This window comes from Agelaius phoeniceus, chromosome 3 (assembly GCF_051311805.1).
Source record: "Agelaius phoeniceus isolate bAgePho1 chromosome 3, bAgePho1.hap1, whole genome shotgun sequence".
NCBI lineage: Eukaryota > Metazoa > Chordata > Aves > Passeriformes > Icteridae > Agelaius > Agelaius phoeniceus.
The window spans coordinates 28168944-28190502 of NC_135267.1; the positions used below are offsets into that span (position 1 = coordinate 28168944).

Consider the following 21559-nt stretch of genomic DNA (forward strand, 5'->3'; position numbering starts at 1 on the left):
GAAATGTTTATGTTGATAATAAATTGATTGAACACTTTTCCTTCTCAATTTTCAAATACAATGTACTGTTTAAGATTCAAGAATATGGAGTTGATACACAAATACATTTCTTTCCTCAAGTTTGGGGCAAGTATTTTACATCGACACTTCCAAATCATAAGAACAAAAAACCTGGGTTTTGATTCCTTTCTCATTTCCAGACAAAAAGTGACCTTAAATACTATTTTGAGAATTACTTCTGCTGATATTTGTCTTCTGTCTTGCAGGATGGTGGTTTGACGCATGTGGTCCTTCTAACCTCAATGGAATGTATTATCCATTACGACAGAACAACAACAAGTTTAATGGGATCAAGTGGTACTACTGGAAGGGCTCGGGATACTCTCTCAAAGCTACGACGATGATGATTCGACCAGCAGATTTCTAAATGCTTTGTCATTATGTGAATTATATATTGTATAGTCTTCAAAGACTTATTTTACCAAGCAACTTGTCTCATTTTTTCAAGCCCAGAAACATGCACTAGTGTTCTGAAGGGGTCAGTACAGTACAGTTCCTGAATTGCAATTGTCTTGATCAGCTAAAGCTCATATTATTCAACCAGACACAATGTCTAAACCATCGACCTGATATAACAGTGATTTGGCCAAATGACTCAATAAAAAGAACATCCAAGAAACCGTCAGACAACTTCAAGGACTCTGTTTTACTGATCATTTATGTTATGTATGTGTTAGTAAATAACTGGAACTGTGAAAAAAACCCTAAAATAGTTTTAGGAATATGCATTTTGCCTCACCACTGAACTTTAAACATTAATATAAAACACTTAGCTAGTTCTAGCTTAGTTCTAGCTAGATCTAGAACTATTTATCATTCTGTGTCATGTGTGCCCTATATGTACATAAAAAAAATCTTTTCTGTAATTAGCTCAATACTATAGTTAGGGAATACATTCTTTTCCCCCATAGTCTCCTAAACAAGTTTTTACTCTTATTTGAGGATTTTTTCCAGTAGCCTGTATGACTATGTTTAACAGAGGACAAACAGCATTTAAATAGTGTGCATTTATTCTTGGGAAATACCATTTACAAAAGTCATAATTTTTTCAGTCTGTTTCAGTCACTGTCTTTAAATTATAGAAAATCCCTATGAATTACAATACAGCATGTATTCCTATACATTTTTATGAAGATTGCACTTTTTTTTCCTTCCCTTGTCATTTACCTGTAAAATAACTGACCAGTATATTTTGTAAACTGAGACAACGGCATTAACACCAGATGTCTAGTTGTCTGTGACAATCATGTATCACCTGGTGATGTAATATAACTATATGTTTTGTAAAAATTACCTGACTGAAAAACATATGCATGTTCTTTGATACAATTAAATTTATGCTTATGACTTAAGATACAAATTACTACATTTTAAGAACAGGAAGAAAAATAATCTGAAAATTATCTATGGGTTTTTTTCAGTAAGGTTAGGACTTCTCCCTAAAAATTCTCTGTAGGTAGCCCCTCAATGTACACCACAATGTGAATAAATTACTCTACTGGGTGATCTTTCCTTTTTTTTCTTTTTCCCCCTTCATTTTATTACTATATGCTTTAAAATTGCAAATCAGATTGAGAGGATATTTCTTCATACATCACAATAATTTAGTGGAGGTTTTTCTCCAAATTAAGTTTAGTTTTTAATTCTCATGCTTATTCTTTGCCTAATATTTTTGTAAAACTTTGATTTCAGCAGATGACTGAATTAATTACAATGCAAGAACTTAACCCAAAACAAAACAAAAACCCCAGACATATTTCTGGAAGCTAACTTAGCAAAAGGTGTTGTAAGGGCAACAAGGCTTGTGAAAGGTCTAGAAAAAATATTGTACAAGGAGGGGTGAGGGATCTGGGGTTGTTTAGATGGAGAAGAGGAGGCTCAGGGGGGACCTCATCACTCCCTACAATCACCTGAAAGGAAGTTGTAGTGAGGTGGGGTCTGATCTCTCTTGTACACTGCTAGCAGTGACAGGCCCAGAAGAAACTGCCTTAAGATGAGTCAGGGCAGATTCAGATTAGATATTAGAAAAAAAATTTCAGTGTTACAGTGGTCAGGCATTGGAACAGGTTGCCCAGAGAGGCTGTGGAGTCACTATCCCTAGAAGTGTTCAAGAGGCATTTGGTTCTGGTGGGTGATGCTGTTTACAGGTTACAGTGGAAGTGCTGGGTGGACAGTTGGACTGGATGATCCTGTAGGTGTCTGCCAACCTGGTGATTCTATGTTTCTATCTTGAAAATAGTAAGTGGTTTTGAGAAAGATTGAAGAAATCTCTCCATTTTAAACTGACAATCATTAAAGCTGCTATCAGAGTACCCCACTACTCACACTACCACCATTCTTCTTCACTGAAAATGTGTCATCATTACTAAGTGTAGCAGAGACAAAAAACATTTCTAATATTACTTCATGATCTGATTTTATATAAACCTAAAGAATGTAAATTAATAGTCACTGTCTGAAGAGTTCCATAAAATAATCTTTATGTATTTGAAATTACTGTTTACCATTTTATTATTTTTCATAATAAAAACTTGTAAGGATATACACATCCCAAACTAAAAAAAAAATACTTCCCAAAATTGCTTTCACAAATTTTCAAGAAATGTCTTAGAGAGAAGTCTAGAAGAATCTTTACTAGTAGAGGAGCCACACACACCAACAAGCACATAGCATACCAAGAGAAGCCTCAAGAGCTGTTGTTTTCCAGCCTGGAGCAGAGAAAGGGAAGGGGAGACCTTAATGGTGCCTGATTGAGGGTATAGGGAGGACAAAGCCAGACCCTTCTTGGAGGTTCTCTGCTATGAGACAAGAGACAGGGACAACAAGCAGTAAATACAATTTGGAATTGGGGAAAGTGAATTTTCCTTTTCATTTATTCATTTATTAGCAGAAAGGTGGATTGGACAAGTCCCTTGGAGCAAAGTGTTGAACTAGACAACCTTCAGAAGTCCCTGCTAATCTAAAATACTTTATGATTCTATGAAATTTAATAGAAATGCTGAGTCTACTTACTGCATTTCCTGTGTTGGTACATTTAATCAGACAACTAAAGAAAATACTCCCAATATTTGAGACAGTAAGCATATCCACACCAATAATAAAAGGAAAGAGAAAAAAAGCCAACAAAACAGACAAACAAAAATCCTCAAAATGTTCTTAAAAACCATGATGGTATCTGAATGCTTAGTCTGGCAAAGAAAAGCAGCGGCAACTTCTGGTTGACAATAACTTTATTTTAGTAAGGAAAACCCTGTAAGACTACAATAATTTAATATTGCATGGCTAGTTTTGATTTGTTGAAAAAAGTTTATAGAATTTGAGGATGATGACTGTTCTAAAATGTTAGGGGGAATATGTCTTTAAATGACATTTCATCTAAAGAAGACTGCATGGCTTGAGCACCAAAGACCAAAGTGAAGCAACAGGAGGAGATGTAGAAGGACGGCAATAATAGGAAGCAGAATGCTGCAAAAACTACTTTTGACTTGGTACAAACAAGTAAAAACATAACAGCAAGGTAACCCCCACTTTCAATTCCTTCCTGTAATCAAATAAACAGTATGTGAAACTAGAATATACTTCCATTTTCTCTAAGTACTTTGTAGGAAGCAGGAAAGAAAAAAGAAAAAAAAAGACAAATAAAACCACATGAATAAATTTATGCTCAAATAATAATCGCAGCTGCAAAAAAAATTAAGGTATCTGTTACAGTAAGAAATTAGAGTGACTAAACAAGGAATGGCTGTGGAAATATTGCCTTGGACTTCAACTTTGTTCCTTTGCAAGAACAGCACATTGTAAAAAGAAGTTATTCAGGTTCTTAGCACAACCCTAACCTCCCTTAATTTTACATTCTCACCATCTCTCAAATTCTCCTTACTTTGGCTTCAGGAATAAAACCTCTAAAGGGAATCTCAAAAAAAACCCCACGAGGAATCACCTCTAAAGAATGCTATGTACATTATTACTGATAGCATACTTTGTTATTAATCAAGGTAGTCTGAAAAGAAACAGAAAACTCAAAGCAATCTAGGAATGAAATTCAGTGTAGATTTTTTCATAGAAATACAGAAAAGGGGAAAAAAGAGAACATGCTTCTTATTTATTTTTCACCTTAAGATTTACCATTCTTACTGTATTTGCTATATAAAACAATCTACTTTCTCCTTTTATAAGAGGTGTGAACTTATAATTGATAATTAATTTCTTTAAGGGTTATTTGAGATGAAGAGCTACATTTTCCCTAAACTTTGAGAACATACACCTTACAATCATGAAATAAATAATACATATAATAAATAATACATATTAATGTTGGATATGTAAATTTACATTAGTTATAGATTTAGAAAGAATGCTAAATAGAAGTTCTTAACAGTTAATAAAATTACAGCAAAAATATTCATACCCCAATAACTGTACTTTCTTCAAAGCTGGTATGAAACTTTGAGAAACAAATTGCAGACACTAATTTAGTAGAGGGAAAATTATTGGAATGATTGACTAGTAACCAGCTAGACTTCTACTTGTTTTAAAACCAAAATAAAACTCCTGTTTCATCAACTGCAACACATGAAGTGCACTGAGGTCTACACAGATACATCATGCCCACACATACCCACTTGTGCACTAGTTCCCAATTCAGTACTTGAGAATGATTATTAGAGGCAGGAAAAATGCTTCATTTTTTCCTACTTAGTTCTAGAAGACCACAGTAATTTTCCATTGCCCAAGTAATTTCTGGGCCAAAAAAACTGAGTCCCTGACCTGCAAATCTTTCCATTTGGCAATAACATGCCTCTCCAGTTTGCACACAGGTACAAATAGAAATAAAATTAAATTTCATTTATATTTCAGTAAGATGCTGGTTTATTCAGGTGTTAATTGGTGAATCAACATTTTGCACTTTCCACATGTACCAAAGTTTTTGCACACACTTCAAAAAGTATTGGATGAAGAGGAAAATAACTCCTTACAGTATCTGCTTTAAAAAAAATATTTTTCTAGTAGGCTTCCTTATTCACTAAACCTATTTAGAGGGCAAATCATTTTCCAGATAAACAAAAGAATGTTCACAAGCTTAAAGGATCATTAAACTTACAGGAGCTGCAGGGAAGCTGGATGAAAGCTCATATGGTTCCTCTGAGATCCAATGGCCTAATTCCAAAGACCACAAAACCTAAAATAAAATAAGTGGTAAGTAGAATCTTAAAATTTCTAAAATCACCTTTTTGAATGTGTAATTAGAGGTGATAGTACTGTTACAATACCTGGTTTTCTATTTCATTTACCCAAACCAAATCATTGGGCGAAAAATCAATAAATAAGAAAGAAACAATTTTTACAACTAAAACAACCCATTGAAGTATCAGTCATACTTCTATGCACAGCTATATTACATTTTAAAACATTGTGAGGATATTCAAAAAATCAACTATTTTTTAATCACAATACATAGAGCAAAAAATTTGAAAAGGGAAGTCATAATATATCAGTTCTGTTCTCTCAGTTCAGTAATTGAATTTCATGAGGTTCCTGTTGGCTCATTTCTCCAGCTTGTCAAAGTCCATCTGAACATGAACATCCATCTGGTGTATTAAACACTCCTCACAGTTTTCCAACATCTGCAAACTTGCTGAGGGTGCATTCTTCCCCATCATCCAGATCATAAATGAAGATGTCAAACAGTACTGGACCCCTACTACTACAAGGATTGTGCAACTATTGCAAAGAATCCACATCACATATATAAATCATCCTGCAAAGAAGAATAACTCAGTTTCTTGCTCTGTGGTAACCTCCTTTGTCAGTGTCACACTCTAGAGCACCAAAGAAGACTGCAGAACACTGACACTCCAGAAAACACATAATCATTTGTGTGCATCATTTGTGAGCTCTGAAACACTGGACCAATATGATCTTTGGAGACTAGTAATCCTTAAAACTGTGTGCCACTTGCAGAATTCTGTTCCCATCAGGACCAGCACCAAATGTTTAACAGAAAAAACCTACTTTAAATGGTTGTATTTCCAATTTCTGATATTTTTAATTTTTTTGGTAAAACTTTCCCTGAACTACTCCATGCAGCATTTTTTACGGTTTGATTTTCTAAACATTCTTCAGAACAATTTATCATAACTTCCAATTGGTAGACTATAATATTAAAAGCTCCATGGGAGAGTATTCAAATTCCATCCCTTAATTGGTAAAAGCATTGTCTTAATGGGAAAATGGAAAAAGAGAAAGTTCCTATGCCCTTGAGTCATATTACAGGACATTCTACTCCTAATTTGTAGGCAGCCTAAATTCTGAAGGCCATTCTGATGTAAAATGAAATTCTTTTTTTTCATTGATTTTGCAAGTGGTGAGCCATGAAGCTTCTCACACAGGTAAATCACTGGTATCTTCTTTGCCAAGTTTGCCCACTGTCACTCAATTCAACAACTTTTCCCATTTACAGGTATTTGAGCTTCACAATGTCTCTTCTGTAGTTGCCATCTGGCACCCCTTAAGTTCAAAAAAAGCACTGTTACCAACCAGTGAGACATTCTGTTGCTCCTAGAGCAAGTGAAGTTAATTGAACAAGAAGCAGACATATACCCCCTAAACAGGATATATGGAATTTATCAGAAAGTAAATCCCTGTTTTAGGATAATTATGCCTGTCTCATATCTTCCCTAAATAGCTCTCTGGCCATTTCAAATAGATTAAGTCATTAGCACAGCCATGCACTATTAAACAGTTGTCATTATTCATCTTAGAACAAGCTCAATTTCATCAGTGTTTGAAATTATCCCCATGCTTGATTCACAATGACTGGAATACTCTGCCATACAAATGCACATCTTATTAGTTTAAATTTAAATTATAAATTGTTCCCAATTAAAATTTGTGAACGAGTCTATGAAATATTCCCTGTAGATAAAAACTGGCATTATATATATTGAGCATGGTAAAGTTATCCTTTACAATGTTACAGCTCACTAATGGAAAATTCTAAGCTGAACAAATTGATCATAAACTAGCAATATAAATCTTATAAAATGGCCCAATTGCTTGTAAGAAAATAAGTTTCTGTAAAGGGCTCTTTTGCCCCAAATCTATTGCTACAAAGCAGTAAATTGCAAATTCAGTTTTCATAACAAAATTATTTTCTAAATAAGTTCTACAGTTTTCAGTCCAAAGTATCTTATGCCTGATGACTTCCAGGGAAACCAACAACCTCGAATGTGAACTTCTACAAAAGCTGTTTCCTTGTTTGATGTGACAAGTGATGTCTGACTTGTGAGGAGAGGTGTCCAATTTTGCAGGCTATTGGAAAAGATTTTCTTTGCTGACAATAGAAAGCAGCATATCCTTAGACTTACTGCTAAACGTGATTACAAAACATTCAAAGAATACTATGTTTACTTTTAGAAAAAGCACAATCAAATATTTGAAAATGCAACAGCTGTGCAAAAAGAGAAAATAATTTCTACAGCCATTATATCATACCAAACATAAAAATAAGAGTTAAGTGCATTAATAAATCAATGACCTTTAAAAATATTCAAAACCTAATAATGCATTGCAGTGTTCAGCTAAGAAAAGTATTGTAACTTCTTAAAATATACATTTAAGACTGCAACTTAGGACTGTAAGTTATGAATTTTAGGGTGGTACCTTATAATTTTTTATAATTACTTTCAACAATTTACAATAAGAATATCAAAGCCTCTTGGCTTTATATTTATATCTGCATATATTTATTGAACATAAAAGAAACTTGTAAATGTAATTTCTCTTTTAATCACGATATAAATAGACATATTACATTAAAAAAATTCTTCATAAATAAACTTGAGCAGGAACAGATGTACTGTGCTGTATTACATATACATCACGTCCTTATAGTACCAAAATTATGTTTGCATCAAAAGTAGCTGGAAAACAACCTAAATAGATTAAAATATAAACCCAAAAGATTAGTTACGATTAAGTAATCCTATTTCATCTTCCAGGCCAATTCTACAGCAATGACCTTTATCAACCCTTGTAGTATTTACAGAATTTTGTTTAGAAATGAAATTTGTTTGTCTTAACAAAAGATGGATTAATGCTTGTCCATCATGGTTCTGGAATTGAGTACAAAGCCATCGTATCTACTCTCCTAGATAAAAAGAAAATTGGATACTGAGTTCATGAACAGGTCCTGCAGTAAATAATTAGGTCACCACTCACTAAAACATTCAGTTTTCATGAAAACAAAGACAAGAGCTTTCCATTCCAAGTCACTGAAAGTTTGTTTCTGACTTTGGCAAATTTTCAACCAGTTATATTTTCATAGCAACACCAAAAAATGCTTCAGATTCATGAAATTCAAAAAGAAGCTATGATTTGCAATGTTATTCTTAGCTGAATACTTCAGAATGTGTGTTTCTATTGAGAATAAAGAGCTATCTAGAAGTTTTCAAATGCGCAGTTATAAAAGAGTTAGCTCAAAGGGTCTGAAAACACACTATTTGGTTAGTTATTATTTAAGGTCTCTCACCTAGCTAGCTAGCACAATGCATGATCATATGGTATTTATACTTAAATAATTAATCTTGAAAATGTAAATGGAGTGCTAAGAAGGTTAAATGTCTGATGGTAAATTTGGTATTTCTCCAAAATCCATCTCTAAAAATAACATTTTAAGTTTTTCTCAGAAGAAAAAACCACTTTACCCTAAATTATGTCCACAAGACAAAAGGCAGAGGTAAATATATTTACTGACTAATTTTCTACTGAATTCCTCAATTCTGGCTAAGTAAGGCTTCAGTTTTCTCATCTCTAGTTAACCAATTGGGTAAAAAGATGGCAAAAGTACTTGGTCATCTTATGGCCAAATGGCCATTGACACAATATGAAATAAGAAAATGAAGCACTTACATCATATGATTCAAAGATTTAAACAGGTGAAGATATATTTTTTTTAAAGGTTCAAAGCACTGTTTTAATTCAGTTAAATAAATAAATAAACAAATAAATAAATTGAGGGAATATACATTTATGGGCAAAGTTGGACCTAGTCTCTGTGAAAGAGATAAGCACAGTTCTAAAAATATTAAAAATAGCAATCTTCCAGATAAGCAGATACTATAAGATCAAACCTGATCTGGAGATCTGAAGTTCATCTCTAGTTCTTTCTCATGCATCTCTCTTAATAACTTCAGAACTTTGTCTAAATAGCAGCTCAATAAAATGAGTGAAAACAGCATCAGCATTTGATCCAGTAACATCTACAGGGACAAACTAGTCCTTGAAACAATTTCATTCAACTTATTGGCATTATAGAGGGATATAGATGATCCCAGGATGAGTCTACGAGGCAGACCATAAGACAGGAGGACAACATTTCCAATCAATACTGCTCTATGAAGAGCATAGGTAGATATTTTCACCATGTATTTGTTCACAGAAGTGCAGGAAATATAATGGGCAATGAAATTCTAGGACAGCACTTGTTGGAATACTGATTATCCATACTCCTTTATGTACAAAGACAGGAAACTATTTTGTAGTACTTATCTCTAGCTATCTTTGTAGTTATTTGAATTTTTTTCTCAAGAAGAAGGCAGCTTCCACGTTTGAGCACGCCGGTATGAAAAAGTAACTTATGACAATTACTTTGTAACTTGTTTAATGCTCCATACAAAGCTGAGTGTGGGACAGATAATTCAGTGTATTTAATTAATAGATGCAAAGAATCATATAGTAGGCTGGAATGAGTCTGTGGAGATGTTCTTCTCCAAAACCCCTGCTCAAATATGCTCCTCTTAATGCAGCCAAGGATACTATTAGTCTTTTGCCACGAAGGCACATTACTGGATCCTTAAGGTGGCCAAAGATGCAAACCCTCTATTCCAAGGAAATTAATCACTAAGACCTTCTGAAAAACCTGAAGGATACAACAAGAACTTCAGATAACTGCATATATATCATACAGGACAAGCTTCATACTGGAAAGTGCCAGACATCTTGAAAACAAAAAGGCAGCAGTTTATTTTCCACCCAACAAGTAAATTTTAAAGCATTTATAAGAAAGAGGAAACCACGAAATTTAGTTATTCAACAACCCTTTTCTGTATAAGATGAAGAGCTATTTCCATATAAATTTCACCATCTATGTTTATAGCTCTGGAAACATGAGGAAAGCTGAGAAACTGTCATCTGCAATGTCAGACTGAGTGGTTAATCTCTATTATTACAGTGAGCAACTGAGATGGATTAAGCTGGGCTGACAGATAAGTTCCCCACCCACTCACCACTATTCCTATTATACATTTTTTCCCATTTGCAGTGAAATATCTAAGAATTTCCCTTTATTTTTTCCAATGCTGAACACAATACATGTTTCAGGACATAACAGAAATATATCAGTACATAGAAAGTTCAATAATGTGAGTTGGCTAAGGTTGAGCAGAAATTAGTCTGTCCAAAAATAATGCATGGGACATGAGTTTCTCATCCATGAGATAAGTCCTCTTTCTAAGCTAGATAATGAGGTACAACACAGGAATATTTTGGTTAAATTAAGCACTGAACAACTGTAACTAACTCACAGATTTTCACACAGACAAATTTCATCTAATTGAACTAACTCTAAGTAAGCCTGAATAACTGAACATTGGCACCACTGCAGGTAGCATGGACATAAACATAGTTGATATTTCAGCTATACAAACTAAATTTAATTTATTGTGTAGTAAAGTTAGAAACATTTCTTACCCATTCATAAGAAACAATCCAACACCCACGAGCAATTCCCAGCATAACATTCAAGGTACGACGAGGACTCCCAGTAACTACATGACTTGTTGTTTCACACACTTCATTTGAGAACAAAAAGTCTCCAAGTTTCTTCACAACCTGAATTACTGTATTTTGCTTACTAAAAAAGAAGAAAAGATAAAAAAGCCCACACAACATTGAATGGAGGAAGGCAGAATTATAAAATCATATACATACACTGCAAATTAATTCAAATTCACCTCATTTCTTTCCCCACTAAACATTTTTTATCCTTTTCTCACTAAGCCTCTACCTATTTACTAGCCCTAAATTCATTATCCTCTCCAGAGTCCTAACAGACCCTCTTCCACTATCACAAAATCACATCTACTTGCACATCAAAGCCCTTTTGCCCCCCATCTATCTTGTCTGTTAAAATAAAAGCTTTTGAGTGCAGAATTATCCATTATGTTGTTTGTGTACAATGCCCAACACAACAGAGCCCAATCCTTTGTTTCTTTTATAGTACTATAAAAAATATTACCAAGGAATGTAAACATGTAGACACAGCACATTTAACAGGTTTTCATTAAGAAGCCCCAGATTTTCAGCATCTGAATAATGCTGTGTCTAAATTTAGAAAAGTCCTAAAGTTCTATCTGGCTTGCAACCTACACATCTATGCCAATGTTTCAATTAAAAATTCACTTATCCTTAAATACAATTATAATGAAATACATAAAATTAGATCTACATTCCAGAATGGCCATCTCTAACTGGAATTCTAACTTGAGCTTTCTACGTAGCTATGCAGGAGCACATAAATAAATAATTGTGAAAACAGGAGGACCTTGGTATCACAAGAGAAAAGCTGTTGCATGATAACAATTTACTGCTTTTATTAATGATTATTTTTACAATTATAAATGATCCTTAAAGATCTGTAAAATAAAGCAAAATTCCGGTGGCCTCTCTACTCCCCAAACTAACTTGGAAATGTCCATGCAACACAAGAGAAAGCAGTTAGTCCCAATCTTGAACACAGCTGCACTATCACAGTGGTGATCCTTTAAGGCAAAACTTCTGAGGTAATCACAAACACAATGCAAGTGCACTCAGAGCACGTCCAGAAGCCTTTGGGGTTGCTTCATTCTCACTACATTTAGCTCCACAGAAAGGAAGTCTGGTAGAACTACCAAAATACCCCAGCTAAATCAAACACTACTTAACAGAATCCCAACAAAACTGAAAAAAACAAATCTTCACAAAAATTGGAGCAATCATTTTTCAAGAAGTCTAAAACAAAAAAATGAATAGTGAAAACAGTGCAGCAAATTAATGTCACAATTAAATCAAAAGGTGATATTGCATGTTGACATATTATAAAAAAATCCAGTGGCTAACCCTCTCTCTGGTATGAATTCTGGCCTTGGTTTTATAGCTTTGATTGTTACTAGAATTCTTAGTATTCCCTTTTCATTTTGTGAGCTTTAGCTTGATATAGCCAACAAGTGAATGTTTTTGCAACACTGCAACTCATAGGGGCTGGCCCTGCCCAGACTGCAAGCTCCGTGCTTTACCTGAACCTTTTCTAAATTCTTCCTGTGTCTACACAAAATTCCTCACAAGGAGAAGAAAATTTTTTGTTGTACAAGTCTTGAATCGAAGATGTCTTACAAACTGCAGAGAAAACTCACCAGTTTAGACTTAAGACAGCTGCAAAAACTGGTGGATGAAAATTTACAGCAAAATTTCACTGGATTTTTAAATCATTAAATTAGATAGCTGTATGGTTGTGAATCAGTGAGCAGCATTTATTATAATCTCTAAACCCAATGCCATGAAACTACTGAACTCATGCATCTTAAAATGCAAATTCTAATGAATCACTTTTGAGGCTGTAGCTACTATTATCTGCACTGTAGTGATGATCCACAGGGATTCTGCACTGCATGACTTGTGAGGTTCATTTTATAGTCCTGGTGTTACTAGCATCCAGTCACATTAAATAGAAGAAAAATATTAATTCTCTTTTATGTTTCTGACATATATAAGTACACTTGTTAATAGCTATTGATAACCTTTTACAAAAAACTTCTGAAAGCATAGCCACTAAGTGCTGTTTCTGAGTATTTATTTCTATGTAACTGTCAACATTTAGTTACAGTAAACCTGAAACAGATTTTTGGGTTGTATAAATATCTTGAGTTTTGAAAAAGAATTCAAAAACTGTAAGTAAGTGTAGTATAAAATGTGGAATCGTGTTTTTGTTGGATGTTCCTTATGCTTTAAGACTTTTAAGAGAATGATAAGAGCATGCCAGAAAATTATTAACTCTCTCCTAAAATATGCAGTGGCAGCTGCTTCTAATGTCCTGAAACGAAGTCAGTAGAAAGCCTACAACTGATATTTATTCTGCAACTATTCGTATGAAATAAAACATTTTAAACTGATGTTTCAGATTATGACTTTTTAATTACAAATAATTAAAATGTATGCTGAAAAGGCTGTGTTGGGCTGAACCATTTACTACATACAACTACTATGTACATTTCCTTCAGATAAGTTCAAAACTTGCTTAAGATTTTAGTTTTATTGCTCTGAAGCTCTGTTGATCTCACCTATGGAACTACTTCAGTCTCCACCAGAGAAACAAAAACTTATATATACAGTGCAAATAACAACAAAATATATATGTACAAACAAGTTTCTAGCAAGAATTCAAATTGAAATAAAGTGCAGAGCCCAAAGATAAATTTAATTTTCTATAAGCATAAAAAATTTATCAATATTCAAATTTAAATGGTAGGCTAAATAAAGAATCAAAATGCTTAATACTTACTCAGGAGACATACTTGTCATAACTAGTGTCCTTGTTGGCTAGAGACATGAAAGAAACAAGAAAACATAAAAAATCTGAAAAAAAAATACTTTGAAAAAAGCCCCTTAAATTAGAAAATGTTATGTTAAAAGGTGCAAACTACTTCATAACTATACAATCACCTGGGGAAAAGCCTGTACTAATTAACACATATCCTAGAAATACTAAACTTTGAGGATATGGAAGGAAGGAAAACCCTTCAATCATGTTTTATGTCAAAGCATACAGTATAGCAAAAGACAGGAATGTAAGCTTTTTTAGTAAAAGCAAAATGCAAAGGATTTCCAGCCTAGGATGCCACAGAAATAAGGACAGTATTGGTCTCCTAGTTTTCATCAGATGGAAAGGAAAAGGAAGATTACCCACAACAAAGAAAACGTGCAATTTATAATTCCAGTTTCTTCCAAAAGAAAGGTAGAAACTGCTTCAGAAACAAGAAATATAATTTTAATGGTTTTGTTTTTATTTTGATACTGTATTTTTGGGGGGTTTTGGCACAACTTCTGTATTTCATGTCAAGGTTAAATAAACATTCTTTCAACTCTTCGATATTTTCTAGTGAATAAAAGTTGTCCAAGTAATATCACAAACAGGACATACTCAAAGAATACAGCAATCTTCAAAATCAAAAATCTTCAAAAATCAGCAATTCTCAGACACCTTAAACAGCAGTCCTCCCTTCTCCTGCAATACTCCCCATAGCTTTTGTGAGAAGCAGGAATACTTGCCCCATATGGACTTAAAATAAGCTTGGGAAGAATTATTATTACAGAGGTCAGAAGAGGAGGAAGTTCATCACCACTGACTATGAAAGCCTCCAGTATGCACAAAGGCAGGACAGAACATCAATTTTAGCAGCATCAGAGAAATACATAACTACATAGAACATGGTCATTAAAAAACATATGTAAGAAGAGGTTTTGATCATCTTAGCTAAGAATTACTCATAGCTACATAAACATGCACAAATATATATATATATATATATATATATATATATATATATATATACACAAACATTTTGATTTTGTAGGAAAAGGAGACAATTTTATACAATAATTTCAAAAAATGTCTTCTAATTTTCAAAATCAGTATATGAATTTAAATTACTTCTCCATATAGCTACTGCTCCATATGAAATACTAACTCCCACTTCTGTCCCCCAGTATATTACCATGACCACAAGTGGTAAGCTCCCAAAGTATCCACTAAAATACAGTTTCTTTTGGATAATACACTGAGGTAAGAGTACAAAAGTATTTCTAATTGGGAGCAAAGGCAAAAAAAAAAAATTCAGGGCAACTAATTTTACCCACTAATGAATCAAAGAAAAGAACAAAAGAGAGAAATCTGCTGCAATTCCATCTGACCTCTGTTATCAGTACAGAAGAGTTCTCTATTGAACAACCAAGTAATCTCTCAGATTTAAGAAAAGCGCTGGAAATACCCATGTAGACTCTTAGACTAACTAATAATGTGCACCATGACTATTCATTATATGAACACTCTTTGCATAAATAGAACACATACCCTTGACAACACGGATTAAAGATAACACAAGTAGTAATCATTTCAACATACACATGGCAATTTCATTGTGGCTGTGTACATTTAAAAACCACAAAATTCAGATACTATTTAAGTCTTCAGAAGTAACATAATGCAGCATAATCAATAATTTTTAAGATTAATAATAAACATGCACTGAGACCACACTATGTAAGTGCTACAATACTTCTAACTGACCATGTATACAATGTGAAAATATGAAGCAAATAACAATAAAACAAAATAAAAATTCAAAAGAAAAAAGATGAAACTTTTGCATTGAAATATTTGAAAGAAATTCTATGCAGTAGTTTTGGAAATACAAGTGTCCAAATTCTAACTTGTTGCCAGCAATACTTACTGATGATGTCTCACTCTACTGCTAGTCTGATAGCTAAAAAGAATATGCATTTATCTTGGTCAAATTTGGTTCTATTCTTAGCCAAAAGAATTTCTACTGCATTACTTCCAACTCCAAAAAAGCAGTCAGATTTAATTGCTCTTGAAAGTTCCAACTCAATTCTACACTGGACTTTTATATGCAAAGATCTGAACAAAAGTAATGACAATGCAACAATATATGTCAAATATATCTATCATAACATATTAGTATTAAGTTATATGCACTCAAAATTTGACAATAAACACTAAAAAAAGACATCTAGTAACACATTGAGTAAGGGCTCTTGTGGCAAAAGGACCCCACATTACTGCACAGGTTAGATCAGATGATTAAAATCAGATGTGAGGCCACATTATTATGAGTATATGCCTCATACTGTCTTAATATACATTGTAGGAACTCCATACACTCATGAGCATTAAAGGACTCTGGGATGTAACAGTCTGGGAAGGCAAAAAATAGGGCTTAAATACAAGGTTTTGCTTGGCTCTGTCCAGTCTTTTTGGGTGGAAAAACTCATCTACATCAAATGTGTATGTTTCATCATGGTCATGACATTCTCCTCTATTACCTGAAGCCAGGCCTCATTGCTATCACAATCAAGCTTCTTGCCTAAAAGTCTGGAGTTAAATCCACACACAGCAGTTGCACTAGGTTCTTGAGAGTGTTTGTCTAGTATTAGCTCTAAAGTAGATCTTGATGTGTCAGTTCAGAATGTGCAGAAAAATATCCTTCCTCACAATTTTTTATAAATGCTATGAAAGTATTACTAATCATACCACTATTTTTGCCAAACTTGGCTTAAAAAGAAGCAATAAACTATGGCCAGTGCAGCTTGAGATCCTACAGCTGCTTCTTCAACTTCAGAGCAGATATGTTTGTTAGGAGTTCCTTAATACCATGTCTATAGGTAAGTAAAAATAGTGGATTCACACAAATCAGGAAATCTACAGCCTGTCCTGACCTTACCCTGCAAGGTCAGCTTTTGAATTGTAGCTTTTATGTTACAACACATTGTGTACAAGATGATGCAGTGAGAATTTTGAACAAATGTCTTGTCAGTGCACTTCGAAGTGGTTCAGAGACTCAAGAATGCAGAAGGGTGCACACAAAATGTAGAAATTGGAAATAAATTTAATTTCTTCCAAGCTACTATTTCATTTGCATTCAGAACTGCATATTTTTGCAAGTTAAAGGTCATTTGCTAAGCAGACAATATTTTGTTTTATTGCTTCAATAAGACAAGCAGTACTCTTTAATTACAGTTACCAAGTAGAAAACTTAGCCAAACTATGTTCTAATTTTCAGTTCTACATTTTTCAAGTTAATTGCTTTCTCCCCCACCCCCTACTATGCAATTTTTCTTCTGTGCTTTTTGTGTCTGTTTTATTTTACATGTTGCTTTTATTGAAAAAAAAAGTTAGCATTTACTTTTCTGACCAGCAAAAAGACATCTGGTGAGCATCATTATGAGTTCTAATGCATGTTTGTAGCAGGATTATTATTAATAAAACACTGGAAAAGGTGGTATTAAGTTAACTGGTCCTTTTATTTATCATTAATCTCTGAATCCTGAAGAGTTGCATATCCATACACTGAATCAGAGCACACGCTTCTTTCAGAATTATTTTTGAGGTCTGGAATTCAGACTTCATTATAAATGACAGCTTCAGCTTTCCTTTATATATTTCTTTAGAAGTACTGTTGCATTAAGTACTTTAGTGTCTGCCAACAACAAGATTTTTCTAAGTCATCTGAAATATAGAACATTCATTTCAGTAGCTAGAAGGAAACAGCATTTGTAAATCTCCCCAGTACTTAAAAGTGATAATTCCTATTTGTTAACTGACCTACACCACAAAAGAGGTATCCAACCTCAAAATGTATTCCTTCTGTCTTCTAAATTTGAGCTGGTGTTTCTTGGAGCTGAAGGACAAGATAAAAAAGTCCTGTTTTGTACAACCTGCTTTTCAAGAAGGTGAACTCAAACTTTGCTTTGTAAAGCATGTCATGAGTTCTTCTTCATAAGTGACAAATGAATAAAAATGAGACCATAAAATGTTTTCCCAGACTAGTTCTCAAGAATGAAGTGTATTCATGCAAAGAATTGATTTGACAGGAATAGGTTTAAATTTGTCACTGGTTAAATTCCAGCCTATGTACATTAGATCTTATTTTATCTTTGTATCAAGAACCCAGGTCTCAAATATTTTTCAAGAAATTATTTCAACTAAAGGACTTTTAAATTGTCTATTATTTAGTCCAAGTTCTTCTCTTGTGCCTTAGGGTTGACTGAAGTTCTGAAAGAAATAAGCCTCAGAGTAGTCTCAAACTCAGATACATGTTTTAGTGGAGTGAAATAGGAGATCTTCAACTTCAGGACTCAACAAGATACCCTAAGTAGTTTGGCCAATATACAAGGGATAAAGAACTTTTGGAGGCAGGCAGGAAGAAAACAGTACATTTGTGAGCAAAGACAGTTTAAGGAAGAGTATATTATACTATTTTATAATCTTCAAATCCCTTTTTTTTCTCTGGCTATTGTAGGTCTATCAGATGGTTTTGAAATTGCTTTACTAGCCTTATACTCAATTTTGTTCTCTACATTACTGCATTTCAGAAGTAATAATCTTCAGTCTTATTAGTATATGAACCAAAAGGCAGAGCTGTAGGTAGCATAGGAATATTAAAAAATAAGGTTAATTTCACGCTGCTTGTATTTAAGAAGATTGCAAGAAGAGGACCCAAAACTTTAAGGCTGTTTATAGAAACAATTTATAAGTAGTACTACATTAATTTATTCAAGTAATTGTGGCTCATAGCTGAAAATAACTGGTAATTGTAATGAATGATAACTATTCAGTATTTTTAAACAGCAATTATTCAAAGCTGTAATTTAGTTTCTGGCTGGCCTTTCTCTTATCAGTCCTTTGATACTGATATTTTGAGTCACCATTGTGAGTCATTGGGCAGAAGAACTTAGGCATAAAGATACATTTCCCTTGTGCAGACTGTAAGCATGGAACCATTTTAAGAGGGAAAGAACCATTTCGCATCGCCCCAACTGTTACATGGTGGGTTTGCACAATTGTTAGTAGTGTAAGGTTAATTCGGATAGTTGAAGTCCTCTGGAGACTGCCAACTATTCAACAATGACAGGGATTTGAGGTGAAGATATTTGCAGGCCAAAAGACTCAATCCAGGATTTATGTTAATTTTGGGTTAAGAGAAAAGATTTTTAACTTCAGTAAATACTTTGCTGACAAGACTGTAACCCACTTGATGGTAATCAACAGCCTGACTTAAAGCTTTTACAGCCTTCTAAACCACATGGTAAACAAATGGACAAAATTTACTTCATGCTTTTAAGTGCAACAGCAATATCAGGAAGGGTATAATAATAATTTTTTAAAAACCCACATAGACTTTTTTGAGTATCTTGAAGGAAGGAAATATGTGAAACACAAAAGATTTTTGTAGTGCATATGTAATGTGTTGCAAGATTTTTTCCCGTTTGACTGATTGCATATTTATATTTCTGTTCCACACAGATTTGTTTGTCATAATTCAATTCTACAAAGATCACACCAATAATCTATCAAAAGTTTAATTTCAATGAAGAAAAGGATGGAGAATGGAAATGGAAATTTCCAAAGGATGGAAGTTTGTCAAATTATTAAAAAAAATCTTAATGAGGAAACATCAAATGCTGACAAAAAGGAGTTTAGGAAATCTTTTATTCAGATTGATTTCCAACAATTTTCAAGATCTGCAAGACTACAATTTAGAAAGGAGACCCATAAACAAAAGGATTTCCAGTAGAGTTATGCCAGATACCAATAGGTTTATGTAGGCTGCTCATTTTTCCAAAAGTTAAATTAAAAAAAAAAAAAAAAAAAAAGAGGATCTAAGCAGCAGTTGCTTTTCCTCCTGATAGTTGCTGATTCCAAGAGGGAAAAGAGTTTCAGTTTTACAGTTATTCTCTGCCAAACCAGCTGCAGACCAGTGGATTATGTGGTTTTCTGGCATGATAGTTGTGAACACAGTGCATATCAAAATCAGAAAAGAACAGCATAGATACATATCTTCAGCAATAAGGTATGCTTCAAGCATGGACTCTGTGGTCTGACTTCTTGCACAACGTTTCTGTACTGTCCCCCCTCATGCTCTGAGCCAGAAAGCCACATTTGCTTTTTGCACCTAAGCCTTCCTTCCACCATTAAATACAAGAGTGCTACAGACTTTTATTTAAAAGGATGGAGATGACATAAATGTACTTCAAACTTGAGATTCCAGGATTTTACTCTTGGTGTTTATCCTTATCTACCATTCACTATAGATAGATCTTGATCAATTTCCTACTTGCCTAAAATTAGTAACAAAAAGATGTTCTGAATTAATGTGAAGCTGCATAAACAGTCTCTTAATCAAAACTCACCAAGCCTACCAGCTTTCTGGGAATAAAAAAGAAACAGCGAAATGGGTTTTTTTCCTTAATTTTATGAAGACAAAAAATTTCAAAACTCTCCACCTACTTAAGCCTCTATGTCTTTTAGAAGAAGGTTCTAAAAAATAACCAATGTGTTAATTTGTCAAGCAAACAAAAATTTAGTGACAATTTTATATAAAAAATTGGGGAAATTCAGTTCCTGGATCTTTCCTATCCTGCCTTCTAAGATGACAAACCACCTCAGGTTTCATTGTCACATCACATTTCCAGTGTTCCAAACAACAACACATACAAGAGTGTGAACAGCAGCTGCAAGTGTCCCTGGAACAACAGGAAACAGCTTGAGCTGAAAGGAGCATGTGCCTTTTGCCCTAGAAAGGCACTGATTTTAAAAGACACAGTTTTAAAATTAAGCAATAGACCACAGTACTTCAGTAGGTGGTCCCAAATAGCTAATATGAAACCTGTCATAAAGGGAATGATTTCTAGGGACCCAAGGTCATAAATCAACCCATTAGCTTCATCTACAGGAGACAATCCCGTCAGGAAAGGTAGCACCCCTAAGGGATGATAACAAAGCTGTTGACATTAGGATATGGCCCAAAGCATGCAATGTAAGGTACAGCAGCAGATGCCAAGGGTATGGCTTCTGTCCTGGAAGCCCTCCACTTGATGTGGGAGAAGTGTGGGGGACAAATTCACTAGCTAGAGAAAGTCCAGAATCAGAATTGCATTGTGAATTTTGAGTGAAAATGGGATTAACCATATAGAAGGATTTTTAAGACTGTCCCAAACCATGGGATTCATAGGCATCCTTCATGGTGCTATTCTCTGACCACCCCCATAACAGCAAGCATTTTCCCCAAACCATAAAGGTAGGTAGTTCAGTTTTTTCTTTGTTAATTGTAATGGAGCTTGCATGCTTCCACCTGGTCTAATTCACTGTCTATTCATTTGTGTCTCAAGTCAGTAACATTTCAAGTATCAGTATTTAAAATATGTACCTATTCAAAGCAACTGCAAGTCAAAACTGGAAGGAAAACATAAAACATGTTGTTCCTGAAACCAATACAATCTAAGACAAGTCTGTGAAAGCCCATATAAAATATGGTCATAAAGTCACTTTCCTGAATGTCTGGCAAGATGCTTCATTTTTTATAGTTACAGATTTTTCCAGAAATTAACATTTGTTTTTCCATGAATAAAGTAATTTTAAAAAGGATTGTGATAACAGGATCTAACAATGGCCTGCTTCATGCTATTTGTTCCACAGCATGAGCTTAGATTGCTTGTAAAAATCTTCTCTCAAAAAATCTCCTAAAGTTCAGTGTTGATGTACCTTCACCCAAATCCAAGAGCTACAGAAATACGAGCCAAGATGAATCTCTTTAAAAACAAAATGGAAGGAATTTCAGTTAAGTCCATACTGTCTTCTTTGTAAAAATATGTTTTTAATCATCCCTCA

At 34.0% G+C, this 21559-nt stretch overlaps 2 protein-coding genes across 3 annotated transcripts in view; one reads left to right on the top strand and one right to left on the bottom strand.

The window, feature by feature from the left end:
- ANGPT2 (angiopoietin 2) overlaps nucleotides 1-1626 on the top strand; it is a 41868-nt gene extending 40242 nt beyond the window's left edge. For both annotated transcript variants that reach the window (XM_054629228.2, XM_054629227.2), the window contains one exon: nucleotides 267-1626. In XM_054629228.2, the coding sequence (XP_054485203.2) occupies nucleotides 267-427 (161 nt within the window). In that variant the 3' untranslated portion in view covers nucleotides 428-1626. The remainder of the gene's footprint in view (nucleotides 1-266) is intronic.
- Nucleotides 1-21559, bottom strand: part of MCPH1 (microcephalin 1) — a 121861-nt gene that overhangs the window by 75407 nt on the left and 24895 nt on the right. Inside the window, exons 10-12 of the mRNA XM_054629226.2 lie at nucleotides 13655-13692; nucleotides 10810-10972; nucleotides 5162-5239 (exon numbers count right to left, since the gene is read on the bottom strand). Of these exons, the coding sequence (XP_054485201.2) occupies nucleotides 5162-5239; nucleotides 10810-10972; nucleotides 13655-13692 (279 nt within the window). The remainder of the gene's footprint in view (nucleotides 1-5161; nucleotides 5240-10809; nucleotides 10973-13654; nucleotides 13693-21559) is intronic.